Raw genomic sequence first — 27608 nt, 5'->3', positions numbered from 1 at the left:
TCCAGAGAACCCAGCCTGTGACACCCGCAGGCCAAGTCCTAAATTACACCCATGGCACTTGGTCACCTCCTTTAGAACACTTATGAGAATGTAGGGTCCTTCCTTTTTCCTGTCTCCTTGTACTGGAATTGTCACGCAGAGGGCATGGACACAGCAGTAGCAGCACACGGTGCATATGGAGATCGCAGGGGGAAAGCTCAGAGGCAGAGACGTAGTAGGGTCTGCAGTGTCCTGAGCTCTCATCATCCCCCTCCTGGGTTCTCAGCACGGCAGGCACGTCCTCCACAGGGCCAGTGCTGCTGCAGAGGGGCCTGCCCCAGCCAGCCAGCTGGACATGCAACCGTCACCAAGAGAAAGGACCCACTCCGGACTGTTGGCCAAAGAGGTAAGAGGGAATGCGTAATTTCTCTAAGTAACAAGAAATACAACAAGGGATGTCTGGGTGTTAGTGACACTAGGGAGTATGCTTGCCAAGGCCCAGGGCTGCACCCCAAGGACGCGGAAGAGTCTTGAAGAGTGTCAGCAGGCAGGAACACGGATACGCACCAAAGCTGGGGTTGGCTGTTGCCTGCAGACGAGGCTGGTGCAGCCCAGCCAGCTCTCTGCTAAGCTACCAGAAGTGGGAAGAAAATGAGCCTCCAAGGCTCTTCAGACTTGTCTCTCATCAAAAATGTATGCTTGGTGAGGGTAGGAGCTGAGTCTGTCTTGTTCCCTGCTCAATAAATTGGATGTGTGTTATGGATGAATAAATAAATAGATCAAGAGATCAGGGATGGAAAAGCAATTTACACTTCTGAAGCATTATGCAAGACAGGGGATAACTGGGGAGAAAGGCTTCTTCTAGAAGTTATTGCTTAGGAGAGGCCAAAAAAATAAAGTCTATTAATAGATTCAATTAATAAACGTCAGCCAAGGTAAAGGTTAACAGGAAGCACCTCCGCAAATGTTGGCGGTCTCTCAGGCAGGGCTCGGGGTTGGCTGGCATGCAGGCAAAGAAGGCATCCTCCCTCCTGTTTGCTCAGAGCACGGTCTCAGCCCTGGGGGAGCCTCATCCCTACATCCTGAGTGGGGGCCACAGCCCAGATGCTTCCTGGAAGCTCACCCCACTCCAGCCACGCTGGCCCCTTCTGTGTTCCGTAAACACACCAAGCCTGTTTGTACCTCGGGGTCTTCCCCCTTGCTGTTCCTATTGTCCCTCTTCCCCTCACTTCCTTCAGGTTTCTGTGCAAACATCACCTCCTCAGAGAGGCATTTTCTGACCCCAATCTAAAATAGCAGCCTCTGTCCCCATCACTGCCCATCTTTAAAAGAAAATTCGGGCTTCCCTGGTGGCGCAGTGGTTGAGAGTCCGCCTGCCGATGCAGGGGACACGGGTTCGTGCCCCGGTCCGGGAAGATCCCACATGCCGCGGAGCGGCTGGGCCCGTGAGCCATGGCCGCTGAGCCTGCGCGTCCGGAGCCTGTGCTCCGCAACGGGAGAGGCCACAGCAGTGAGAGGCCCGCGTACCGCCAAAATAAAATAAAAATAAAGTCCTGAAGGCAAGAGAGAGCCTGGGAAGTTGATAGAATGTAAAAAAGTTTTGTGTGTCTGGATCAGAGTGGGGAGGGGGAAGAGGCACAGAAGAGACTGGATGGTGGGCAGGGGTCCGCTCACAAAGCATCTAGAGCAGACGATAAGGCAGGAAGTAACGTGACCAGATCATATTTCTGCTTACCAGTGTTTTCTAAACATTCATAATCTTCGGGAACTTTGCCATATCTGGCATCTCTTAACCCAGTGATAAATACTATTCACTTAATACTTCACATGTAACCGACTCATTTTACTTAAATACGTTCATTTAAAAGGGAAACCTGGGCTTCCCTGGTGGCGCAGTGGTTGAGAGTCCGCCTGCCGATGCAGGGGACACGGGTTCGTGCCCCGGTCTGGGAAGATCCCACGTGCCGCGGAGCAGCTGGGCCCGTGAGCCATGGCCGCTGAGCCTGCGCGTCCAGAGCCTGTGCTCCGCAACGGGAGAGGCCGCAACAGTGAGAGGCCCGCGTACCGCAAAAAAAAAAAAAAAAGGAAACCCTTTGTAAACTATCCTAACTTCTGTCATATACACAAACTAACAGTAAAACTAAACCTAATGAAAGCGAAATAATGTTCCATGTCACCACCTGCTAAGGTTCTGATTCCGAAGTCTACCTTCTCCTGTTAAAAAAAAGAGATTAACATGTCGGCAAGGTGCCAAAGATGAGATAGCACTAAACGGGCCTTTCTCCTTGACTAGATCATCAGAAAGATTCAAAGAGGATTCAAAGGAAATATTAATATCTTTCTTACTGTGTGAGGCAGTGTTACTTCAGCTGTATCTGGATTTCTTCTAAGATTATTTCATAATGACATAAAATAATCTTAAACATGACCAGCGGTACGATTTCCACAGCGACTCGCTATAAACCTTTCAGATGTCTTTGAGTGAACAGAAGTAGGGTATGGAAGACAAAATGGGGTAGATGGCCAAGAAAACTGAAAAAACCAATCAGTCAAATTGTATCCCCTCACTCCATTACATTGTAAAACCTTCCATCTCACCACCTGGACATCCACCAGCCTGCCCATACGCCCACCCACCTTTTTGCTTATCTGCTTGCCCACCCACAAATCCATTTACTTACCCATTGTTCACCTGCTTCCCCATATACCTGAGTATCTTCTCACCTGCCAAATACATGCACCCATTCCCTCCATACAACTGCTCTCCTAAACATTGCCCATCCACTCCCCTGTCTACCTATCTACCTATTATCCATCCATCCATCCATCCATCCATCCTTCCATCCATCCCATACATTACATTCCACACTTAGCGTCTTGACCCCTAATTCTCCTGTTCCTCCTAAAATAGAAACTGTGGCTATGACCCCTTTAGCTGAGTTCTGATTTGGGTGTTCATTGCCTCTTACAAGCTTCAGTCCTCCCTGAGCTTCCCTTTGGGTTGTCCCCAAATGGAATCTCTGAAAATCACCTTATTCTTGCTGCCCTTGACCTCTTCCCTTCATACACTTCTCCTCACCAGGGGTCTTATTTTCCTATAACCGTACCAGGGCAGAGTCCTAGATTGTCAAAGATGAAAGGGAAGGTAGAGACCGCTGAGCCCAAAGCTTTCAGTTTCTAGATGGGAAAGCAGAGTGGGCAGGTCACAGGATGAGCCAGTCACAGTATTAGGAACCTCTTTATTTCTCAAGATAAATCCTCCGGTGCCTATAAACTACTCCTGCATTTCTAAAATGTCAGGGCTCAAAGCAACCTTAGACATCATCTCTGAGTGGTTTTCCAGATGGGCCTCACAGGGTGGGTGTTTTGAGTGGTCTAGTCTCCAATTCCCTACAGCCCTACTTAACTAGAGGATGGGAGTATGTGGGATATTTTTTGAACAAAGGGTTTTGCTGCTAAGAGGAAAAAAATGTTTAAACTCTTTGTTCTCAACCAGTGCCCTCATTTTATGGACAAGGAAGTAGGTTCAGAGAGAAGGTTCCTGCTCAAGGTCACACATCAGGTAAGTTGCAGAGCAAGTGTGCTAACCCAGGTTTCTTGGCCTTGTCTTTTTCCTTTGCTGAGCATCTGCTGGCTTTAGAGGGACCTGAGTTATGGCAGCCAGGGAAGAAGGAATGCTATTCTTCTAGCCCAGGAATTCCTAGGGAGGGCCAATGATCCCAATCACTACTTACGGACTGAGGACATATATTTTAAAAATTAACTGTGGTCCTCTGGATTCCTTGGCTCCCTTCACTGGGAACTGGATGCCAAGAGGAGGCAAGCAGGGGCACCAGTTTTATTCCCAACCTCTCTTTTATGATGACCCCCTCTCCTCAGCAGCATCTCTTTGCTCTACAAAATTCTGCCTGTTAAGCTTATGGGCACAGAGCACACTTTGTCCACTGTGACTGTGGACTTTGCCACTGAAACTGATAATCCCTCTTGGGAGAGACACGAGATGTTCTCCTCCCCTGACGCACAGTGTGCGCTGCTCTCCGCTCCCTAGTGGATGGCGGCAGTGTCAGGGCTCTGTGGACACCTCTGGCTCGGTGGTATTTGAAATGCCACCTACCGACGTTCTCTAGGAGGGGGGCCAAGCTCCACAGCGCCGACCTTGTCCTGAGACCCTCCACCTGCGCCTCCTGTCACTCTCAGAGTTTCCTGGGCTCGTCAACATTTGCTGAAGTGTCATCCTTGCTTATTTGCAGGTCAGCTTTAAGCCCTGCCCCTGGCCTTTTAACACAGGTAAACTCTCTTTGCATAACATAATCATCTGTTAAGAGCAGGCTCTGGAATCAGGCCACCTGAGTGCAAATTCCAGCTGCATTGCTTACGGGTTATGTGCTCTTCGGCAAGTTACTTAATCTCTCTGGGCCTCAGTTTCCTCATCCGTAAAAATGGAGAGATAAAATAATAGGAAGATACTTGGGCTGGGCTCTGAGGAAGAGGGGGGAGAAGGGGAGAGGGAAAAGAATTGTGGGCAGAAGGGAACAGCATGTACAAAGGCCCTGTGGAAAGAGGAAACAGAGCACTTTACCTGGGACTGAAAGAAGACCCAGGACCATGGAGACGCCCTAGCTTGGCTTACTCAGCATCTTTCGTAGTGTGCCTTCCTGTACTAGACAGACCTAGAAGCTAGACTTCTGAAGCCAAGCATACAGATGCGATTTAGGTTCTGTTAACCATGGACGTTAACACAGGAAGGCTGAGCTCATACTTTTCTGATTTTCAGTCAAGCGGAGTTCTGGGTTGTTTTTTTTCTGCGGCTGCTGTTGCAGAGGGTTCAGGGTCTAGCCCCTTGTTCGTGATTGCAGAAGAAGAGCTGGGGGCACCCCTCCTGCTGGCAGGGATCAGGGCAGAGTATAGTCCTGCAGCCAGCAGTGGTGGTGGCAGCAACCAGATTCCCAGCTTCCCAGTCATGACAGAGGCTGCAGTGTTACTCTGGGGATCTCAGCCTAGGACCAACCTCTCCAGCCCTCCCAGCAGTGTGTGAGCACTGTTTCCCTGTATTACATTCCTTTCTGCTTAAATGGACTGCGGTGGTTTCTGTGATCTGCAGCTGAGCTGGACTGTGGTGGACAAAAGAAGGCCACACATTCTTCCCATCAAGGAATGGAGCTCGTTTCCCCTCCCCTCGGCCTGGGCTGGCTTGTGACTTCTTCACCAAAAGAAAGTGGTGGAGGTGATACTCTATCAATTCCAGGCCAAGCCTTGAAGTTAAGAGGGGGAGGTTTTTGCTTTTTAACCTGTGGAAAGTTCACTCTTGAGAGACGCTCTCCGAATCCAGCTGGCACGCAGTGAGAATCCCAAGCCACATGGAGAGGCCCCGTGTGGCCTCTATCTGACAGTTCTAGTTGAACTCTCAGGCAACAGCCAGCATCACCCACCAGACACGTGAGTGATCACCTTGGAAGCCCAGCCCAGTCATGCCTGCAGATGGTTCCAGACCCAGAAGAACCACACAGCTGAGCCTAGTCAAACCCAAAATCACGAGAGAACTAAGATTTGGGGTGATTTGGGGGGCGGCAATAGACAACCCAAATACTGACGTGTACAGGCAGATGGAGAAAGAGGAAGTGGGATGAAGCTGGAGAAGATTATGTGGAGCCTGGTAAGCCACGGTTAGGAGTTTTGTTACTATTCTAAAAGAAGTGGGAAACTGCGGAAAGATTTTAGGTAGAAAGGTGACCCTATGGCATTTCCCTTTCAAAGGCATCACCTTGCCTGCTGTGTGGGGAACAGACTGGAGGGGGAGCCAGAGAGGTGAGCCAGCCTGGAGATAAATGCAGGTGTTGAGGCAAGAGCTGAAGGTGGTTTGGACGGGAGAGTGGGGTGGGGCTGGGGGTTAATGGTTGAAAGGGAGCAAAGTGGATGATCAGTGATATTTAGGAGATAAAATTATAATGACTTGGGGAGTGCTGGTAATCTATGTGGGCTTTACCTAACTAGTTCCTTCTATTCTCTGTGCCCCATACCTCTACAGAGTCGACAGTGGAGAGAGCAAGGACTCAGGTTTCAGACACGTTAATCCCAGTTTACTACTTAGCTGCTGTGTTACCTTCGGCAAGTGACCTAACTTCTCTGGACTGCAGTTTTCCTCAAACGGGGCCATATGAAGCATGATCACAGTAGGTCCACTTGTTTACTGAACAGTGCCTGGCACATGGCAGGCACACAATAAATTTTTGCTGGATGAATTTAGTGGGTTGGAATTAATGAGCTACAAAGAAGAAATGACCTTATTTTTCTCCTCCTCCTGAAAACTTCTGTCAAGGAGGGCTTTCCCTTCCTGCATGTCTCCGAGCCAAAGCTGAAAAGAAAGCTCCTGGAGCAGGACCTGGAGGAGGCCACTGTCTGGCTGGATGGAGAAAGGGGAGGCACAGAGAGAGCAGGGGCCGGGAAGTTGACAGGAACAGGCTAAAGGGTATGTGTTTGGGGCCACGTCCTGTCCTCTCGGGCCTCAGGGCCCTCATCTTAGCCTGGGTGGTTGAAGCAAATGTTCTGCCCACCAGCCATTCCTGCTCCAGGCCCCTTGCTCATTCTTTCTAACTCTGCATGGCAGCCTGGCCTTTCTGCTGCCCCTTGCAGAGTCCGCCTCCGGGGAGAGACCGCTTCTGCTGGGTTTCTGTGTCCGCCACCCTCCCCAACACGGACACCTGGGGCCTGGCCCCAAGCGGGCTGTGCCTGCCCATGCGAGGGACGGCCTCTCTCCCCCCGCAGTCCTCAGGCCCTCAGGAGCAGTAACTGGGTGCAGGGGAAGACAAGGCAGAGAAGGGGCCCACTCTCCTGTTTTGAGCCCCTCCCGCCCTTGGCCCCTGTAGGTAATCACTGAGCCTTTTGGGGGTTCTGTAGTATAAGTTGGGTTACCTCTAGCTTTCTCTGTTGGCAGTTTAGGGTTCAGGGTTCTTGGTTGCCCTAAGTTACAACCCACTGATCTGCTTTTCGGCCTTCCAAATTTTGTTAATGTTATCTCCTCTTCTGGGCTAATTATCCTTGTGGTTTTATGCCTTAAAAAAAAAAAATCCCTTTTGCCTTCATGTTAGTGGAGGGTCAGGAGGGAGTGGACTTATGTGTGTGTGCTCGATCTGTCTTATTTAGCCAGAATTCATAGTCAGTCTAATTTAATCTTCACAACAATACCAAGGGGCCGTATTATTATTCTCATTCTCAGAGGCTCGGAGAAGAAGTCCACAGAACTAATAAGTGGTGGAACCTGGTGCCACCCACAGCCCTTGGTCTCCAACACTCTTCACCTCACACAGCTCTCCTGGCAGTGCTCAGAGAAGGCTGTGTCCTCCTCACTTCCACAGAAGTTGGCATCGTATGTGGTCAAAGCTCAGTTTGCCGGAAGGACGCCGTGGGGTGATCATACCTTCCTCCATCTGAACGTGTCCTCTGACCATGCCTTCTGTAGGAGCCGAGGCGTTGTAAGAGTGGTAAATGCAATTAAGAATGGGAATGACCTTAATGTCCAACAGCAGTGGATTGGGTAAACAAATTTTGGTCTCCCCGTTTAAAATATCCTATCTGGCTGTCAGAATGATAAGGCAGAAGAATATTTAGCTTCATGGAAAAATGCTCCTGACGTATCGGGACATTGAAGAAGTACACTTTCTTTCTTTCTTTCTTTTTATTTTTTTGCGGTACGCAGGCCTCTCACTGCTGTGGCCTCTCCCATTGTGGAGCACAGGCTCCGGACGCGCATGCTCAGCGGCCATGGCTCACGGGCCCAGCCGCTCCGCGGCATGTGGGATCTTCCCGGACCAGGCCACGAACCCGTGTCCCCTGCATTGGCAGGTGGACTCTCAACCACTGCGCCACCAGGGAAGCCCAAAGAAGTACATTTTCTAAGCAGTGGGTGCTGTATAGCTACAATAACACATACATAATAACAAATTAATAAAAGAGGAACTAACATTTACCTGAAACCCTTGATCCTTGAGTACAGGTCCCAAGCCAACATCCAAAGTTAAAAGGGATCCTGTCTACCCCAGGGTATGAAATCAAATTCACCCTCTCCCACCCTTACGCCCTACTCTGCCCCCAGCACCCCATAATTCCTCATGACCTTGAAGTCTACAGTTCATATCCTGTGGAGGGAAAGTGCATCGGCTGCTCCCCTACCCTCGCCTCCACCTGGGGTTTTGTGAATCTACTCCTGGAATACTGTGGGTATTGAGAACATGCTAAATAATCATAGTTTTTTTCTTTACTTTTACCTGGGCCACTGGAAAGCTCCCGCCCTCTTTTTCTTGGAGGAAGAGTAGGGCTGAGTGATTAGCTAAAGGGTGGGAAATGACAGCCATTTGTTATCCTGGAAGAAGAAGTCCCCCCACTGCAGGCGAAATGAGGAAAAATAGAACTAAAATCTAGCCACAAGCTATGTTACAAGACACTGGATTTCCTTTTCTAAAGATCCTCTGAGATGGGATAAAGATTTATGTATTCAGCCACCTTAGAATAGTGTGTGTCAGCGTGAGGGTCATTAGCCATTATCGCTGTGCTGTCCGGTCCAGTAGCTACTAGCCACACGGGGCTTACGGCACGCTTGAAACGTGGCTAGTCTGGATTGAGATGTGCTATAAATGTAAAATACACACTGGATCAGGAAGACCTGGCATGTAAAAAAAAAAAATGTAGCCGATCTCATTCCTGATTTTTAAAATAATAATCGAAATGATAATATTTCGGATATATTGGATTAAATAAAATATATTATTAAATTTAATTTAACCTTAAACATTTCCTTAAGTTAAAAACTTTTTTAAAGCCCTGTGGTCTCAGTGCCTCAACACAGCACCTATTAATTTCTCATGTAAGCTCCGTGCCAGCGCAGCCAAAGCAGATGTGCAGAAGGTCCTGCTCGTCATAGTCACGCAGGGACTCTGGCTGAGGGAGCAGCTGCCATCTAGATCACTGTCAGTCACCTTGCCAGAGGGAAAGCCAGAGCTCTGGAGGATATGGCCCTGGCAATTAAATGTTCTGGCCTAGAAGTGACACCCGTTGTTTCTGCTCACAGCTCATTGGCTGGAACCAGTCACATGGCTCTACTTAACCACAAGGGGGCAGGGCGATCCTACCCTGTGCCCCAAAGGCAGAGATCCAGAAATACTTGGTGGACATGACTAGCTTGGTTTCTATCGGCTTTTTTTTATTTCTTTAGAATATATAGAATTGAATAATAGTAAAAAGTAGAGTGGAATAAAATAGGAAATATCAGAGGGCATCACAAAATTTTAAAGTTATGATTGAGGCTCAATAAATATTTGTGAGATGGTGAAAATTCTTTCTGAAAAGGGATCATAGCCACAACGAACATGTCTTTCTTGCTTTATCACTAACAAAGTGTTTGCCCACTGGTTATCTCATGTGGGGTATTATGGGCCCCCTTTATGGATGACGAAACTGGCTCAGAGAAGTGAGTGATCTGCCCGGGTCACGCCGTCAAATGGCAGAGCTGGGACTTGGGACTAGTAAGATACTAATGCAACTCCCTCATCAAACCCCAAACTTTTTTCTCTTTCATTTATCAACCCCGATAACTTGCTATTCTTTACTTCTTTTAATAATACTAACATTTAACATATACTGAGTTTAATACTATTATCATTGCTATTTTATAGCCGAGGAAACTGAGGCTCAAACAGATGAGATGACCACCCAAGGTTACACAGCCCCTGGTAAGCTCGGCAGGACTTGGGTTCATAGGCAGGTCTATGAGAGTCAAGGCTGTAGTTGTAATGCTCTTTTGCCACTCTGGCTTTTTGAGCTGGTTCTGGAAATCACTTGAATGGCATAATGGATAAGTTTTGAGGGAACTTCCCATGATTGTTTGGTTCACGTGGTTCCTGCAACTCCTGCCTATTACCTTGGGCCCTTCTTACATTCCTAATCCCAGAGGGGCAGATAGTTTGAGATCCTGCATAGAATCTGGAGCCTCAATAACCCACGGACATTAAGAAACACACACACACGCGCACACTAAACAAAAGATAAAGACTCCCTGATATTAGTAAGTGGAACCGGATGACTAAGTTATGCCAGGGTTACATTTTAAAGATCCTGTTTCATTTCTAGCTTTATGGGGCTTGATGTAAGCTTTTGGAAATGTACTTTTATGAGATTCAAAGATAGTTATTCTACATGTCTTTTAAAAGTGCCCATACCATAAATAATAATAACTAATATTTAGTTCCTGCTATATGCCAGGCACTGTGCTAAGACATTAACGTGGATTATTTCATTTAACCCTCAATGACATCAGTGAGGTAAATGTAACCCAGGACTGTGGAAGTGAGAAGAAACCTTATGATACGTGTGGAAGTGGCCTTAGCTGGGATTCTCAAGTACTGATGAGATCCAGCCTCTGCTCTGCCTCTAACTGCAAATTACTTACGGGCACTTTGATCCTTAGATTTCACATCTGCAACATTCTACCTTTGAGCTGGATGATCTAGAAACTCCTGGAGAGGAGGGGCTTATCTGAGCAGTGCTTAGCACAAGAGGACTGCATAAACAGCACTATTATGACAATCCAGATAGAGACCATATTTTCTGAAATGAAAATCGGTGTGTACAGTCTGGCAAATGAAAGCCCTCATAGAGACCATGAACAGAGTATTTGAAATTGGAACTTCCCTGGAAACCCTGAGTTACAAAGTTTCAGTCTGGTTGCTAGCTTGTTTGCCACTGGGAAATGAAGCAGCACTAATTCTTATCTTATAACATTGGTTCACACTTATCCACTGCTCATGGTGCACCAGACTCTGTGCTAAGACATTTACAACGGTTGGCTCCTGTAGTCCTCACAACCACCCTATGTGATCATCTCCATTTCACAGATGAGGAAGCTGGGGCTTCAAGAGATGAGCCATTTTCCCAGGGTCTCGCTACTGGTAGGAGATGGAGTCCAGACTGGCGCTCTGACTCCAGGGTCCTCATTCTTACCACCCTGCTTTCCCTTCTCCAGCGTACTGAGGACTTAGCTTGGGGAGGTAGATCAAGAACAAGTCCAACCCAGGCCCTGCTCACATGGAAGATGAGCAGAACATATGCTTTGGGCTCTTTGCAGCCAGTTATCTCATGTATTCCTCCCGTCATCTTTCTGAGGTATGCATTACTATTGACCCCATTTGACAGATGGAGAACTTGAGGCTCAGAGAGTTCAGACAAGTTGCCCAAGATGAACTAGCCAATGTGTGGCAAAGCCGAGATTCAAACCCAGGCCTCTCTGACTTCAAAGCCTTGGCTTTAAGCCAGGGTTTCTCACCCTTGGCACAGCTGACATTTGGGGCTGGACAGTTGGGAAGGGGGGACTGTCCTGTTCACTGGAAAATGTCTGATAGCATCCTTGACTTCTATCCACTAGATGCCAGTAGAACACTCCTCCCCCAATTGTGACAACCACAATTATCTCCAGACGTTGTCAAATGTTCCCTGGGTGCAAAATTGCTCCCCGCTGAGAACTCTTGCTTCCGGCTGGCTGACTGGGCCACCTCAGGACTGGGGACTCAGGCACAGTGTTGAAAAGAAACTTTCATGATCTTCTTTTAAGAGACTGAGAGCAGGTGTTCTGGCTCTGTGCCCCTGAAATTAGCCACCCCCTGCACAACAAGGTACCGACCGGGACCTGCAGCCTGCTGGAGAGAGTCAGGGACACCTGCGGGAACTTCTGTCTCTAGACCAGCCTGGTGTGCTCTCACCCAGCAGGCCCCGTCATCTGTGCCTCTCTTGCCCGGGCTGAATTTGTCTGGAGGCCTTTAAGGAAGCTGCCCGATGATCGTCTCTTGGCTCAGTTTAGCTTTATCTCTAGTTTTTGATCTTAAATGGAACTAATGACCATTTGAGATTCAGATTCCGCACCAACTGCCCAGAACCTTCTCAATGAGCAGACTGGAAGCCCCGTACAGCCTAATTCACGGCTCGCACCTCAACAAATGCCCCTGGCAAGTTAGACACCTGGAATCCTTGCAGACATCTCCCTCTCTATCAACGTGGAATCTCAAGCCATCACCAAGTCCTCTCAGTTTGGGATTCTAAGCATGATTTGGACCCTGGGGTCTTGTGCATCTCCGATCTCCCCAATCCAAGCCACCATAGGCTACTGCAACATCCTCTGAAAGGCACCCACATCATTCACTCCTGCCTCCCGGTCTGTTTTCACACTGTAGCTATAGTAGCCTTTTAAAAATGTTAATCTGAATCCACCCACCCACCTACCCCTTCACGCACATCCCTACTCCTGTCCTAAGTCATTCAGTGATGCGTCCTGTCTTTCCCCTTCACTCTCTCTACTCCAGACATACTGGCTTGTCTGTTCTCAAAAGTATCATATTCTCTCCACTGCAGGGTTTTTGCATATGCTGTCCCCTCAGCCTGGGTGTTCTCACAATCCCTCTTTGCTTAGGTAACTACACTCATCCTTAGAGGATGTCTTCCCTGACCACTTCTCACTCAACCCGAGTCTAGGTCCATCTCCATCGTTACATGTTCTTAGAGCAGCCTCTCTCTCTTTCCTCACTTTTATCTCAGCTTGCAGGGTTATTTGGGGGTTGTTTATTTGTTTAGATTCCTCTTCCCCATAAGACTGTAAGCTCCACAATGGGAACAACGTGTCTATTTTTGCTCGTCATTGCATCACCAAAGCACAGTATATTGCCTGGAATATAGCAGGTGCTCTTTACATACTTATTGAATGGCTGAATGAGCTCATATCTCACTTTTATCTCAGCTTGCAGGGTTATTTGGGGGTTGTTTATTTGTTTAGATTCCTCTTCCCCATAAGACTGTAAGCTCCACAATGGGAACAACGTGTCTATTTTTGCTCGTCATTGCATCACCAAAGCACAGTATATTGCCTGGAATATAGCAGGTGCTCTTTACATACTTATTGAATGGCTGAATGAGCTCATATAATCCTCCCAACAAGCCTGTGAAAATTCTGCCTGAGTCCAGTGCTCTTTCCCTGCTCTGACTTCCTATAGCACCTGCTCTCTTGGCATTATATGATGGGGAGCAATAGACGCTGAAAGACATGAAGGGCTCTGGAGCCTGACCAACTGGATTCAAATCCCCCCTCTGCCACTTCCCAGCTGTGTGACATTGGGTAAGAGCCTTAACATCTCTGTGCTTTAGTTTCCTCTTCTATAAAATGCCAGTAATAATAGTACCTGTCTCATGGGATGGTTGTAAGGATTAAATAAGTGAGCTTCTACGAATTCTGTTATAAGGGTTTGGCACATAGTGTGTGCCCCATTAATCTTAGTTACTATTTGTATTATTAACAGAAAGAGCATTGATTCTGGGATTAGATGAGTCTGGTTTTCTCTCATATTTGCAAATTATTCCCTGGGTGGACAAGTCACGTCACACCCCTGAGCCTGAGTTTCCCCATCTGTTAAGTTGGGATCTCAAAGCCTACTTCTGAGAAGGCCATTGTGAGAGTAGATAGGATGAGAACAAAGCGCTCAGCACAGTGCCCAGTGCATGGTAGTTCCCTTCCTGATGGGTTGAATTGGTCCCCGTTGCCTCTTAGACAAGAAGCTCCCTGAAGTTAGGCTTCACATCTGCCTTATTCAGGGCTGTTTTCCCCAGCCCCTCTGTACCTGGCACATAGTAGGTGTTCAACAAGTAGTTCTTTACTGAGTGAATGAATCAATACTGACAGGGACCATGCTTTGCTCATCTTTGACCAACCCGAGACTAGTGCAATACCTAGTATCTAATTTCAATAAATGTTTGTTGACAGAATAGATTTTTAAAATGCTATTCATTTCTGTTCCCAGTCCCACTTAAGTGTCTGAACTGAACTGAGAAAGATACTTGTTAACTTATCCTGAATCTCTCTAGCCTTAGTATTTTTATTTGTAAAATGAGGCTATTAATAATATCTACCTCGTAAGAGTGCTCTGAAAAGTAAATGAAGCAATATGTGTTCAGCACATTGAAAATGTTGGTTCATTATTATTCCCTTCCCTGAGCCTTGGTTTCCTCATCTGTGAAATGGGCATCCACTCCCACATTTATTCATTCATTACTCAACAAACACAGCACCCATATGTGAGGTATTGTAGTTAAGACCTAGGGCAGTTAGAGAAGTGAACGAGCCATGGTCCCTGCCGTGAGGATCTAAGTTTGCTGTGGGACAGTGTATGAATAATAAAAATCCGGTGAGAGAAGAGCCGTAATGTGTATGAAGTCTATGGGGGTTAGGCGTATGGGGGTGGGATGGGAGCTCCAGAGTTTCAGTGAGCTTGCTAGGGAGATTATAAAAGGTTATGGTATCACCAGCTTGGTGTAATCACCAACATGACATCAGTTTGAAACAGAGTTGTCCCCTCTGGGCTCTGGTTTTTGTAGGCTGAATCTGTGGAATCCTGATGCGGCCTCACTTTCTACCCTGGCTCACCAGCAATCCAGAGACTGGTCTAGGTGTCACAATCACAGTGAGGATCCAGTTCAAACAGATACAGCCTTCTGAGACTCTGCCTTGCCTTCCTCCCCTTCTCCTGGGTCCTCCCTTCTCAGGGGACTGAACAGTGATTCCCCTACACTCTCCATGTGGAATGATGTGCGGTGCCTCCAATGCCTGCTGGGTTCCTGCCTAGTTCTCCAAAGACAAGCCTCCCCCTTCCCAAGGTGGGTTCCGGAAGGGAGATTCTTGGGCGTTGGAGATTGGAAGAAGCCAGACCAGGTCTCTGGGCTCCTGCACCCAAGTGGACCACATGCTTGTCGCTGATGTTCACAGCTGGTTTCAGGGAACTGAGTGCCGCCAATCAAACTCAGGAGAGACTGAAACATCTAAATTAGAATTTTACATTTAAGCCAGGTGTGCTTGTGGGGTTGGGAGGGACGAGTCATCTCCAGTGACCAAAATATTTGCACCTGTTACCCAGAGCTATCTTTTATTCTCAATTGAAAGAAATTTACATGCCAAGGGTATTTAAACATCAGGGGAGGGTCTGCTGTCAGTGGCCTGGCCAGAGGCAGAAGGATGTCTGAGTCCCAACGGCCAAGGGTAACAGGCCTCAGGGAATAAGCAAGATTTACGAGAGCCCGTCTGGGCCGCTTCTTCTGTCGGAAAGGCCTCCCTGCAGTATTTTCTGTCTCATCAACGCTGCATTTCATTTTAAATTGCAGCTGAAAGCAGATATTTTCCCTCTTGCCTATTACACCTCTTAATTTGTCTCTCCCTCTGCTGTTATTTGTCTCTATAAAGTGTTTTGCGTGAAAGACCCACACAGCACAATGTTTCTTTGCCTTGGGTTTAATAGGAGGGGAAGGCACAGAGAGACTTGAGTCTAAGGAGGAAAGTGTGAGGGCCTTGAGGTCGAGACACATCTGTGTCTGGGAATATACGCCTGGCAGTGTGTACGTGTGTTTGGACCTATCTGTTGTGTGAGTGTCTGTGGGATGTGTGTACATGTCAATATTTGTACTAATATGTATTACATGTGCTTTGGTATAATCACATACCTAAATTAAGTGTATGTTTGTGTGCAGGTACACACCCACATGCAGTCTCTGAGTGCATCTGGAGCTACGCATAGAAGCACACATGTGCACATAAACACGCAGGCATCTGGGTACGCATGTCACATGCTGTGTGTGGTCTTCTACGCACACGACCAAGGTTCCTTCTCCTTCCTTGCACTCAAACCACTGTGCTTAGCATCCCTCCCTGCCCCACCCAGGGGCCCAGGCCTGGTTTGGGGCCCGTAGGCAAAGGAAGGCAGAGCTGTGGTCTGCGGGGGGTGCAGTGGAAACACTGCCTTAGCCAGGCCCAGCCCGTCCTCACAGCGTGCCACAGCAGCACCACCGCGGCTCCCGCGGAAGCTCTCGGGGCCCCTGGGCAGGCCCCCGCCCCCTGCCAATCCTGGACTGGCACTGAGGGGTGAGGGAGGTTACCGAAAGACCGCCAGAGCCCTCCAGACAAGCTGGATCTCTTGTCCCCTCTAGGGGACCAACAACCGGAGCGGCGAGGGTTGGGGGTACAGGGGACGTCTCGGTCGCTCCCAGTCCAGCGAATGCTGGGCACTAACCAATGGACGACTGCGGCCCAACGGGGATCCCTCCGAGGCAGCCAATGACCTCGCTCCTCTCTCCACCCCCGCCAACCCCGCGCAGCTGGACCATTGGTGCTGGCGGGATGGGGGGGAGTGTGCGCGGCGCTGGCCCTTCGAGGGAGGGGGCGTGGCTTGGAGTCCCAGCTCCTCTCCCCACCCGGGCTTTGGCCCCCGCACTCCCTACCCCAGCCGCGAGGCCATTGGCCGGGCTACAGCGCCGCGGCGGAGGTGGACCACGGGGCGCGCAGTGGGCGTGGCCCGAGGGCGTGGCCCGGCGGGAGGCGGGGCCGCGGGTGCTGTCTCAGTGAAAACCCGAGCTGCCGCGGCAGCGGCGGGGGCGTTCGGGTGGTGTGCGCGCCTGTGGGGCGCAGGCTCGGCAGCGGCGGCGGCGCGGCGGCTCAGTCTACGGCGGCAGCGGCCCGTCTGGAGCGGCCGCGGTGAGGACGCCAGCTGCGGCTGGGGAGGCGCAGCCGGGACTGCGCGCTCCGCGGAGCCGGCGGGGACCGGGAACAGGTGATCCCAGCAGGAACCCGGAGCCCTACCGAGTTGGCTGGGCGGGAGCCCGCACTCCCGGGCGCAGCTGCAGCCGCCCCGCCGCGGCTGGTCGCGAAAGGCGCCGGGCTCCAGACAGGGGGCCCGGCATCCCTCCGCTCCCGGGGGCCCGGGAAGACCCTGCTCCGCAAGCTCAGAAGTGCCTGCCCTCTCTCCCCGGAGCCCGCTCTGCGGCGGAGCAAAGTTGTAGACGTGTCCCTATAGCCAAGCCCCGGCACTGTCGCGACCCGGCCGGGCCGGCGCGCTCTCGGAGCGCAGCTGACACGCCGGCCCCGCCGCCACCTCTCCCCCGGAGCCGACCCCCTCTGGAAACTGCTTCTGAGGCCAAAACTTTGGGCCGAGGGGCTGAGGGCGGCTCGGAGCGGGGACGAGGCCTGCGTGCGCCCCTCCGCGCCGACAGCCTGGGCGCCGCGGACGGCATGTGACGGCCCCGGCGGCCGCCGCAGCGCGGGAAAGCGCGGGCCCCGCGGGCTCCGGCCGCTGCGAGGAGGGGCCGCGCGGCGGCCGGAGGGAAGGCTGCGGCGCGCGGTCGACCCCTGCGGGCCCGGGTCCCGAGCCGTACCGCCTCGCTCGCCCGGGCCCCGCCGAGGCTGCTGCTCCCCCGTCCCGGCGCGGGAGGACTCGCTCCAAACTCCCTGAACTTCAGGAGCAGCCCCCGCAGGGCGAAACTCTCAGGGGCCCCCACCCCGGGCGGCGCCCCTCGACGACCTCCCCTCGCCGAGCCCCCTGCTGACAAGTGCCTGGACTCCCAGGGCCTCAGGGGCCCGGCCGGATCTGACTGTCCCCAGCCCCGTGTCCGGCAACGATGCTCATGAGGAAAGTGCCCGGCTTCGTCCCGGCCTCCCCGTGGGGGCTGCGGCTGCCGCAGAAGTTCCTCTTCCTTCTCTTCCTCTCCGGCCTCGTCACCCTGTGCTTCGGGGCCCTGTTCCTGCTGCCCAACTCCTCTCGCCTCAAGCGCCTCTTCCTGGCCCCCCGGACCCAGCAGCCCGGCCTGGAGGCAGTGGCGCAAGTCGCCGGCCACCCCCTGACCCGCGAGCAGGAGTCGCCTCCGAACCCGGCCCCCGCGGCTCCAGCCCCGGGTGAGGACGACCCCAGGAGCCAAGCCAGTCCCCGCCGCAGGAAAGGGTGGCTGCGGCGCACCCGCCCCACCGGGCCGCGGGAGGAGGCCACGGCGGCCCGGGGCAGCAGCGCCACGGCCCTCAGACCGCAGGAGGGGAGCATCTCCTCTAGCTTTGACTTCAACGTCTTCCGAAGCCGCCTCCGCCACCCGGTCCTGGGCACTAGGGCCGACGAGAGTAAGGAGCCCCAGAGCCTAGTTCAAAGCCAGCGGGAGAAAATCAAGGAGGTAAGGACTCTTCTCCCCGCACAAAAGAAAAGACCCTCTTGTGCTTCCATCCATTTCCCCTGGGCCCAGTCACTCCCGGGCTCCCTGGTCTACTCTAGGTCCTCCAGGCACACTCTATACCCTCCTCCCTCCTCCCAAACTTCCCACCTTCACTCCTGCCTGCACAGTTTTCCACTACCGGGTTCAGTTAATCATCCGCACCCCCGATGGTAGCTGAACCACTGGACCAACTTTCCCCCACCCCCAGACTCTGGTCTTTCCAGTCCAGTCCTCAGCCCAGGTGGGGCCTGCTCCCTCCCTTTGTGGAGATGTTAATAAGATTTTTGTGGAGTTGCTAGTTAGGCTTATTAATGGACACCCTTTCTGTTTGAAGGGGCCAAGAGCCATGTTGTTTCTCACTGTGTGTCTTTAAATTGTGACATCTCCCAACCCCCTTTAGGATCTACACCTGGAAAGCCAGGATTTGGGAGGTATTTGGTGACCTGCAAGTATTTTGCAGTCTAGCCAGCAACCTACAAGCCAGAGGATGTTGTGCATTCTTGATAACTGTTTCTATTGAGCTTTGGAACAACTGTACGTAATTGCGTGTGATGCAAGGAGCAATGATCCCTAAGGCGGTGGTAATGTTACAGAAGCTCTGAGGTTATTGGCTTAATGTAGCAGGTCTTGGACTTGTTCCCTGTAGGGATTGTACCAGAGAGGGGTTAGAAGGGTCACTTTGAGTCTGAATCTTAGTCTTAATTTAAGAAACCAAAAGCAAACGCAGCCTCACCGTGGCTTGAAGACAGTTGCCAAGCCACCACTGATAACTAAATGTTCTGCTCAGTCCCTGTTAGAGCTGCCTACTGTTGGAGCCGCCTGCGCAAGGTTTTTGCCCAGCACTGCAGAGGGGGCTGCAGTGACACCCCCGGGCCACGAGGGGGCTGTGGGCAAGCAGTGGGCCAGGGTCTCCTCCCTAGAAAGGAGAGGATGTTCCCCCCATCCCCGTGGACCCAGAATGAAAGGACTGCTTCTGCCTGGACTTCTTGGTTTGCTGCAGAGCAGTCAGCAAGTCTGCCGTGATTTCCAGGGAGAGCAGGCAGCAAGAGTCAGGACCTGCCCTGTCCAGACCTGCTCAGAGCCAGTGGAGAGCTTAGCTGTCCTCCTCTCCTTGTCCAGTATATCCTGTCTCCCAACGCCCACCTCTCCCTACTTATCTCTGCTGTTGTTACTCAGCCTTCTATGCTAAGGAGACTCTATCTTAACTAGCAATCACTGGACATTTTGTGATGTCAGTAGAGGAGACCACAAAGACGAGTCCTTGTTTCCCGTGTGCAAGCACACACTCTCAGTTTCCAAATCCTTGTTGAAATCCCAAAGGTTAATTGAAGCCTGGAACTTGCAGTAGCTAAGAAAGGGGCATCATTTCTCCCCCACTGTTTAAGGAGCTGTGTTGTTGAATACGCACCTGAACCACCCCAGCTCCCTTTCCTAAAGCTGCCTCTGAAAACATTAACCCTTTCAGACCTCCCTGGAGAGCAGTAACCCGCAGTGAAATTACGTTTAAACTATATGCATGCAGTTTTTCACGGGGTGTAGAGCTGCCATCAGATCTTTAAAAGGATGCCCCAAAGGATGAAGAGTTACCTACTGCCCTCTTCAAAAGGTGCTTTCTGCATTTGCATCTAGATATGGGACCCATTTCTGAGAGCCTGCGGTTGGGAGCCATGTGGGAAGGAGGGTGGGCTGTCTAGCGGGGGACCAGGTTCTGCCCCTCAATACAAAGAGAACCTCCCTTGTGGGCAGAGGCTGGGGGTGGTGGGAGGTGTGGGGACTCTTCTTTGCAGGTGAATGTAAAGTAACACAATGGGTGGAGGTCTGTGTTGGTTGCCAGATGTCTGGATCTTTCTATCTGGCATCGCTGTACACCCCTGGTAGTAGCTGGAAGCCTGCTTGTCTATACCTGCAGTTGTTCAATGAGCCCCCTCTTACTATCTTGAAGACGTTAAGCTCCTCAGAATGGAGGGGACGGGACTATATACACTATTATATTTTGAAGCCCATTTTCTCTTCAGGCTTCTTGAGTTTGGACCTCCCCCGGTCCCCAAACAACCTGAAAAAATGTGGGGCAGAGTGTTTGTTTTAGCTGTTAACACAGAGTTAACTTCCCTGGTGTCCCACCTGATGAGGAATGCAGTTGACAATTGCTGGAGGATGTCTTTATTTCCTTCTCATTTAAATTTCTATCTGTGCCATGCCCATGGGTAGATCATTTTAGAAAGGTGCCTGTTTTCATAAAAGGGACTGTTGCTTTCCTCTCTGGCTTGTTTTTTTTCCAGACGTGGATTGATTAGACCCCAGGAGCAGAGGGACAGCTAGCATCAGATAAAAAGGGCTCTGTTCTTATAAGATGAGGTTTTTAAAGCGAAAGTAAACTTCAAGAGAGATTCAGAGAGGGTGATAAATGAGAGTGAATAAAGGCTGGACACTTGGGCTCTAGATCAATGAAGCATACTTATGAACATTCTAGTTTGAGAGATGGACATGGGCTCAAGGTCTCTGCTGATAAGATGGGCTGAAGCTGCATGTTCTGGGTGTAGACACATCAGGAAACAATCTGTCACTAGAACCAACGTTTTCTTCTCAGTTCGCAATTTTGGAACCTTGGAGGAGGCAGTGTGGTGGAAAGGGTAACCCGGAGGACATTGATTCGAGTCTCAGCTCAACTGTCTGACTTTGGACAAGCCACCTCCTCTCCTTCCCGGACCTTATTTTTCCTTCTGTAAAATGGAATGAGAGAGGGGGGAAGAGGCTGGTCACAAATTCTTGCTTCCAGACCTGGCCCCTAAGTAGACTGCCAGTCTGGCCAGGGACTCCATAGCAGCTGGGCTTTTCCCAGCTGTTTTCGGCATGTCTTAGTTCCATGAAGTAAGGGAAAATGTTGTGTTGTTGTTGATGATGGTGATGGTGTTCACTGTTGTATCCCTAGCACCTAGTCAAGAGTAGATATTCACACAGTTGATTAAGTTAAGTATTCCTCTCACCCATATTGAACTTTAGAGATGGGATTGAACAGTGACAGGTCCTCATCTTGGGATCATGGAGAGTAAAGGGACTGGTGAGAATGAAAAACGGCTTGCTAGCAGCCTTTCCTTTCAGATCTGATGATTATATAGGAAATTATTGTGATAATTATTTTAGGGGACCTTGGTCATAGGTGGGTTTCTCTTCAAGTTCAATAGACTTTTCTCACACATGACAAGAGTTGGGAGTGAATAGCTTGTCAGGGTTACATCCCAGTGAAAGGTTTCACACTACGTTGTGTCCTACTAATGATGGTAGGTTGCTGATCTGGAAGTTGTCCCTTCAGTGAAGGGAGCTTTTGTTAAAGGGAATTGGGCAGAGTAGGGCTGTGAGAACATAGCACTGGAGTGGGGCTGCCCCTAGCCCATAGGAAGAATGTGGATTGAATTTTACCCCCATCCCCGTCCCCTCTGCCCAGTGCCCTTATGCACTGCTGTATGTGGCAGTCGCCCTGAGTGTCCAGCCTGGGTTCAAGTCCTAGCCATGCCATCAACCCTGGTCTCAGGGGGAAATTCCTGTTTATCACTGGGCCTCAGTTTTCGTGGTAAAATGAAGAGACTGGCATTTAGGGGAGCCTTTTCTCTCCCTCGCTCCCACCTGTTTACTGTTCTGTTTATGGATCTGCCCAAGCACCTAGAATAGGATATGACGCTTAGTTGGAGCCCAGATACTTAGTTGGAGCCCGGAGTGGCTACAGGAAAGACCTATAAACTAACAGTTAAGGTTACTGGTGGCAGGAGCTGGGTCTTCTTCCTGAGGGTACATGGAATTCTAAGAGTCGTAGAGTAGGGGCCACAGCAAGGTTTGGGGGCTTGGCTCTGTGACCCAAGAAGCCTTTTAGAAGTTGCAGTAATTTTCCAAGTGCAAGTCTAACTTAAAGGGACTGGAGAGGTGGCAGCCGTGAGTAGAATCTTTCATGCCTGGATAGCAGGCATCTGGAGGATGCCCGAATCACCCTGGAGTCTCTGAGACTTGGCAGGGAGTGCCCCAGCTCTTGCCTTCCATGTCTGCTGTGTTAAGCCTCCAGGATATTGCTCGTTGTGATGTGTGACTATGTCTGAATAAGTCATCTTGGCAAATGGTCTTTGCTCCCCATTAACGGGCTGGTTCGTTAGTCATGTGTGGTTTCTCTGTATATCTGATTTATCGCTGCTAGTCCCAGGGACAGGTAGAAAAATTAAAAGGCTTTGTGTTCTTTGTAGCATGTGAATCTGAGGCTGTGAGATGTTCAGGATAATTAATATTAGGAGCACCTCAGATTTAAATAGCTTTCCTTCGAAGAGCTCTGTTTCAGTTGAAAATCCACTGAAGATTTTTCCCCCTTGTCCTTCAGTTTCTCTCTTGTCCTGCTCTATGATACATTTAATATAGACGGGAAGATTGCCTTATAGTAACCAGACAGGTCCCTTGGGAGACCCTTACATCATAAGCCCAGCTATACACTTCATTCTTCTTCCTTAGAACTGAGCACTGCAAGTAGACCAAAGCTTAGACCTTGTCCCCACCAGGTGTATGACTTAACACCCACAGGTTGGGTGGATCTCTGCTTTCATTGTGAGCTGCACCACAATTTTAGGGACTTGGTGCAGGCATTCCAAGAGCAATTGCTTCTCAGGCCTCACATCCTTAACTCTGTCTTTAGTGTTAGCTTCAGAAACAAATAGTACAATGACTTTTAAAAGTCAGCTGCTTATTTCACACTGTAGTTAGCAGGGCGGGTAAGAACATAGATTACCCTGCAGTTTTCAGAGTGACTGATTTACATCTGAGCCCAAGAAATGCCTTTTCTCTAGCTTTTCCCGAAGACTGATCCATTACTCCACCAAAAAATAAATATTGTGATATATATCAGGCATACTTTGCTCAAAGGACTTACGTCTTTTCTCTTACTGAAGAAAATAAATCAGGCTCGCAGATTGGAAAGCCCCACGCAGGGAAGCTGTTCGGTAATCTAGGTGGGCAACGAGCCTGTGGGTACTGTCTCTGGCGTGGGGAAGGTGCCTGAGTCTGCATCCTAAGTCAAGTCTGCACTAAGGGAGGTGATGGAGACTTCAGGAAATTCTCTCGCTGCCTTGCTTTCTTTAGCCAGGTCAGGAAAGACTTAACAAGGGTATTATGGACAGGATTCAGGAGAGCATAATGGGCATTTATTACGTTAACTTTAAAAGAGGGGCCATACTTGGAGCAGGGATGAATGTCATGAACCGAGGATTATTATTATTCCAGTTCTGTGCATCTGCAGTCCAAAAAGACCACCCTCGTTCAAATAAGCTCTGGTTCTTGATTTCCCACTAACCTGGGGCCAAGGCCTTATGCACAAGTATTTGCATAATTTGGGGAAAACAACAGACTTTTTAAGCTCTGTATTCTCATGGCAGATGATGGTAAGAAAAAAACTGGAGATTCCTTAAGGACTTCTGAGGACTCAAGGACCTCAGTCCCACTCCCCTTCCCTCTTTCACCCCCACTAGGCTCTGGGGGCTAGTTAATAGCCAAGGCAGTATGGTTTTGTTTCTCTTAAATGCAGGGTGTGGCTGAGATCGCTGTCAGACCTGTTTTTTGGTGTCTCCATCCCCAAAGAGAACTGAAGCCACGGAGACCATAGCTGCAGTCTGTGGCCTCAGTGTGGTGGTCCAGTTGTAGGTATTTCTTCCCTTGAGAAGGCTGTTTTCTAAGATTTGGGTTGAGGGCTCTCCAAACTCAATAGGCAGGTGGTCAGAACAGCTCTTACTCACAAGGGGGTCTGAGTATGTCTCTTAACTCTGAATTTTCATTAATTAAAGGCTAAGACTAGGGAGGTTGTCCGTCTGTTTTAGTGCAGTACCAGAGTGGTAACTTTTACAGAAGGAACTTGGGCGTATCGATTAGTGTCCTAAATAGATATGCTCTCACCTGGCATGCTCTGGGAGTCAGCTGCTCTACAGGCGAAACTTTTAGGCAAATACCTTTCACTAAATAACAACCATTTTCAGTGGCTGAATAATAGTATATTCTTCTCCCCTCGTTCCACCTCTGCCATGACTTGGGGTCACCATAAAATCCACTGTGCAATACAGCATGTCCCATAGGGCCTGATGAGTCATTTAGGTAAGACTGCCGGCCTCTCAATGACTGTGTTTTGTGTTCTCATCTTATTTTTTTTACAACAACCCTGTGATGCAGGTGCTACCTATTTATTTCAGTATAACTTACATATAGGGAAACGCACAGATCTTAAATACAAAGTTTGCTCAATTGCAGAAAACCGTATAAACCACACCCCTACGAAGATATAGAACATTCCCATCATCTGAGAAAGTTCCCTCTGCTCCTTCCCAAGCAGTCTCCCATCATCCACCCCCGATCACTGTTTTGATTTGTTGCCAGAGATTAGTTTCACCTGTTCTAGAACTTCAACTAAATGGAGTAGTACAATATATGCTATTCTGCTCAAAGCTTCTTTCACTGAGGCTAATGTTTTTGAAATTCATTCATGTTGTGTGTATCAGTGTTTCATTCCTTTTCATTTTTGAGATGTATTCTGTTGTATGAATATCCCACAATTTGTTTATCCATTCACCTGTGGTTGGACTTTTTGGTTGTTTCCAGTGTTTGGCTATCAAGCTGTTATGAACATTTTATGCACAATTCTTTATGTAGGTATATTTTCATTTCTTTTGTGTCAATATCTAGGAGTATAATTGCTGGCTCATAGAGTAAATGTATGTTTAACTTTATAAGAAACTGGAAACACTTTTCCCAAGTAGTTAGACCCACCAGCAAAGTGTTGAGAGTTCTGCATTTCCATCAACACTTGGTATTGTCCACATTTTTAGGTTTAGCCATGATATTTGATGTGTAGTGATATTTAATTGTGGTGTTTTAAAAAATATATTTATCTATTTATTCATTCATTCATTTATTTTGGCTGGGCTGGGTCTTAGTTGTGGCATGCCGGATCTTCATTGTGGCGTGCAGGATCTTTAGTTGTGGCATGAGGACTTCTTAGTTGCGGCATGCAGACTCTTAGTTGCGACATGCATGCAGGATCTAGTTCCCTGACCAGGGATCGAACCCAGAACCCCTGCATTGGGAACGTAGAGTCTTACCCACTGGACCACCATGGAAGTCCCTTAATTGTGTGTGTGTGGTTTTTAAAAATTAATTAATTAATTTTTAGTTTTGTCTGTGCTGGGTCTTCGTTGCTGCATGCAGGCTTTCTCTAGTTGTGGCAAGCAGGGGCTACTCTTCGTTGTGGTGCATGGGCTTCTCTTGTTGTGGAGCATGGGCTCTAGGTTCATGGGCTTCAGTAGTTGTGGCACACAGGCTCAGTAGTTGTGGTGCACAGGCTCAGTAGTTGTGGTGCACAGGCTTAGTTGCTCTGCGGCATGTGGGATCTTCCTGGACCAGGGCTTGAACCCGTGTCCCCTGCATTGGCAGGCAGCTTTCTTAACCACTGTGCCACCAGGGAAGTCCCCTTAGTTGTGGTTTTAATTTTTGTTTCCCTTTTAACTATTGATATTGAACATCTTTTCATATGTTTATCTGCCATTTCTTTATCTTTCTTTTAAGTCTCTGTTCAGATCTTTTGCCCCCCTTTTTTAAATTAAAAAAAATTGAGTGTTTATTATCTTATTGAATTTTAGAAATCCTTTGCTCATTTTGGATATGTCCTTTGTCAGATGTATATACTCATACTCTATGGTTTGTCTTTTCATTTTCTTAATAGTGTCAGTCAAAGAGCAGAAGTTTTAATTTTGATGAAGTCCAGTGTATCAATGTTTTCTTTTATGGTTAGTGCTTTTGTGTGTACTTTAAATAAAGAATTCTTTGTCTACCCCAAGGTCATGAAGATAGTATCCTTTTAATTCCAGAAGCTTTATCATTTTAGTTTTTACATTTAGGTCTCTCATCTGCTTCAAATTAATTTCTGTATATGGTGTGAGGTAGGGGTTGAGGTTCTTTATTTTCATTTAAATATCCAGTTGTTTAGCACCATTTGTTGAAAAAGCTTTCTTTTCCCCATTGAATTGCTTTGATGCCATGTTAGCTTAATTTACTATATGTATGTAGCTGTATTTCTGGACACTTCTATTGATTTGTCTTTATGCCAATTCATACTATTTTTTTTAGTGTAATTATTAGTATGAGTGTGTTTGAGCTAACCGTGTTTTTTTTAGAGTTCTCGTTCATTTTTTTGTATCATTAATTTATTTTTTTAATTAAAAATATTTTATTGGAGTATAGTTGATTTACAATGTTGTGTTACTGTCAGGTGTACAGCAAAGTGAATCAGTTATACATATACATATTTCCACTCTTCTTTTAGATTCTATTCCCATATTGGTCATTACAGAGTATTGAGTAGAGTTCCCTGTGCTATACAGTAGGTTCTTATTAGTTATCTATTTTGTGTATAGTAGTGTGTATATGTTAATCCCAATCTCCCAATTTATCTGCCCCCCCACACCTTATCCCCTGATACGCATAAGTTTGTTTTCTAGATCTGTGACTCTACTCCTGTTTTGTAAATAAGTTCATTTGTACCCTTTTTTTAGATTCCACATATAAGTGATATCATATGATATTTGTCTTTCTGTGTCTGACTTCACTTAGTATGACAATCTCTAGGTCCATCCATGTTGCTGCAAATGGCATTATTTTGTTCTTTTTTATGGCTGAGTAATTAGCCAACCATCTTGCTATTTGTTTCCTGGGGTTTTTTGGTTTTTTTAAAGTTTTTTATTGAAGTATAGTTGATTTACAATGTTGTGTTAGTTTCAGGTGTACAGCAAAGTGATTCAGATATATATATATATATATATATATATATATATATATATATATATAACCTTTTTCAGATTCTTTTCCATTATAGGTTATTATAGGATATTGAATATAGTTCCCTGTGCTATACAGTAGGTCCTTGTTTCAATTCATACTGACTTGATGCTGGGGCTTTATAGTAAGTCTTAAAAACAGGTCGCATGATTTCTCCAACTTTGAACTTCTTTTTCAAAATGGCTTTAGTTATTATAAGTCCTTTGCATTTCTGCCTACATTTGAGAATAAGCATGTCAGTTTCTATGACAAATCCTGCTGGGATTCTGATTGGATTTGCCTTGAACCTATAAATTGAATTCCTCTGAACATTTCTTTTAGTGTAGGTCTACTGGTGACAAATGCTTGCAGCTTTTGTTTTCTGAAAGTGTCTCTATTTTGCCCTCCTTTTAAAAGGGTATTTTTGCTTGATATAGAATTTTAAGTTGACTTTTCCTCACTTTCTTTACATGAAAGACCCATTGTCTTGTAACTTGCGTTGTTTCTGATAAGAGATTAGAGTATATTCCCCTGCACGTAATGTCTTTCCCTTCCCATTGGATGCTATTAAGATTCTCTCTTTATTTTTAAGTTATTTGACTATGCTGTGCCTAAATGTGGATGTGATTGTTTATCCTTCTTGGGGCTTGTTGAGATTCTTGTGTCTATAGGTTGATATTTTTCTTCAAGTTTGGAAAAATTTTGGCCCATATTTTTTCAATATTTTTCCTACCCTAATCTGTCTTTCTTCTAGAACTCAACTT

General features: G+C 48.2%; 1 protein-coding gene across 3 annotated transcripts in view; it reads left to right on the top strand.

Moving 5' to 3' along the window:
• Positions 1–17442: 17442 nt before the first annotated feature.
• The window catches only part of MAN1C1 (mannosidase alpha class 1C member 1), a gene marked incomplete at both ends in the record, with an annotated part of 131283 nt that continues 121117 nt past the window's right edge, over positions 17443–27608 (top strand). For all 3 annotated transcript variants that reach the window (XM_082678088.1, XM_082678089.1, XM_082678090.1), the window contains one exon: positions 17443–17982. In XM_082678088.1, the coding sequence (XP_082534214.1) occupies positions 17443–17982 (540 nt within the window). The remainder of the gene's footprint in view (positions 17983–27608) is intronic.

Source organism: Grampus griseus, assembly GCF_964374135.1.
Source record: "Grampus griseus genome assembly, chromosome: 1".
Lineage (NCBI taxonomy): Eukaryota > Metazoa > Chordata > Mammalia > Artiodactyla > Delphinidae > Grampus > Grampus griseus.
This window is presented reverse-complemented; position numbering and strand designations above follow the sequence as displayed.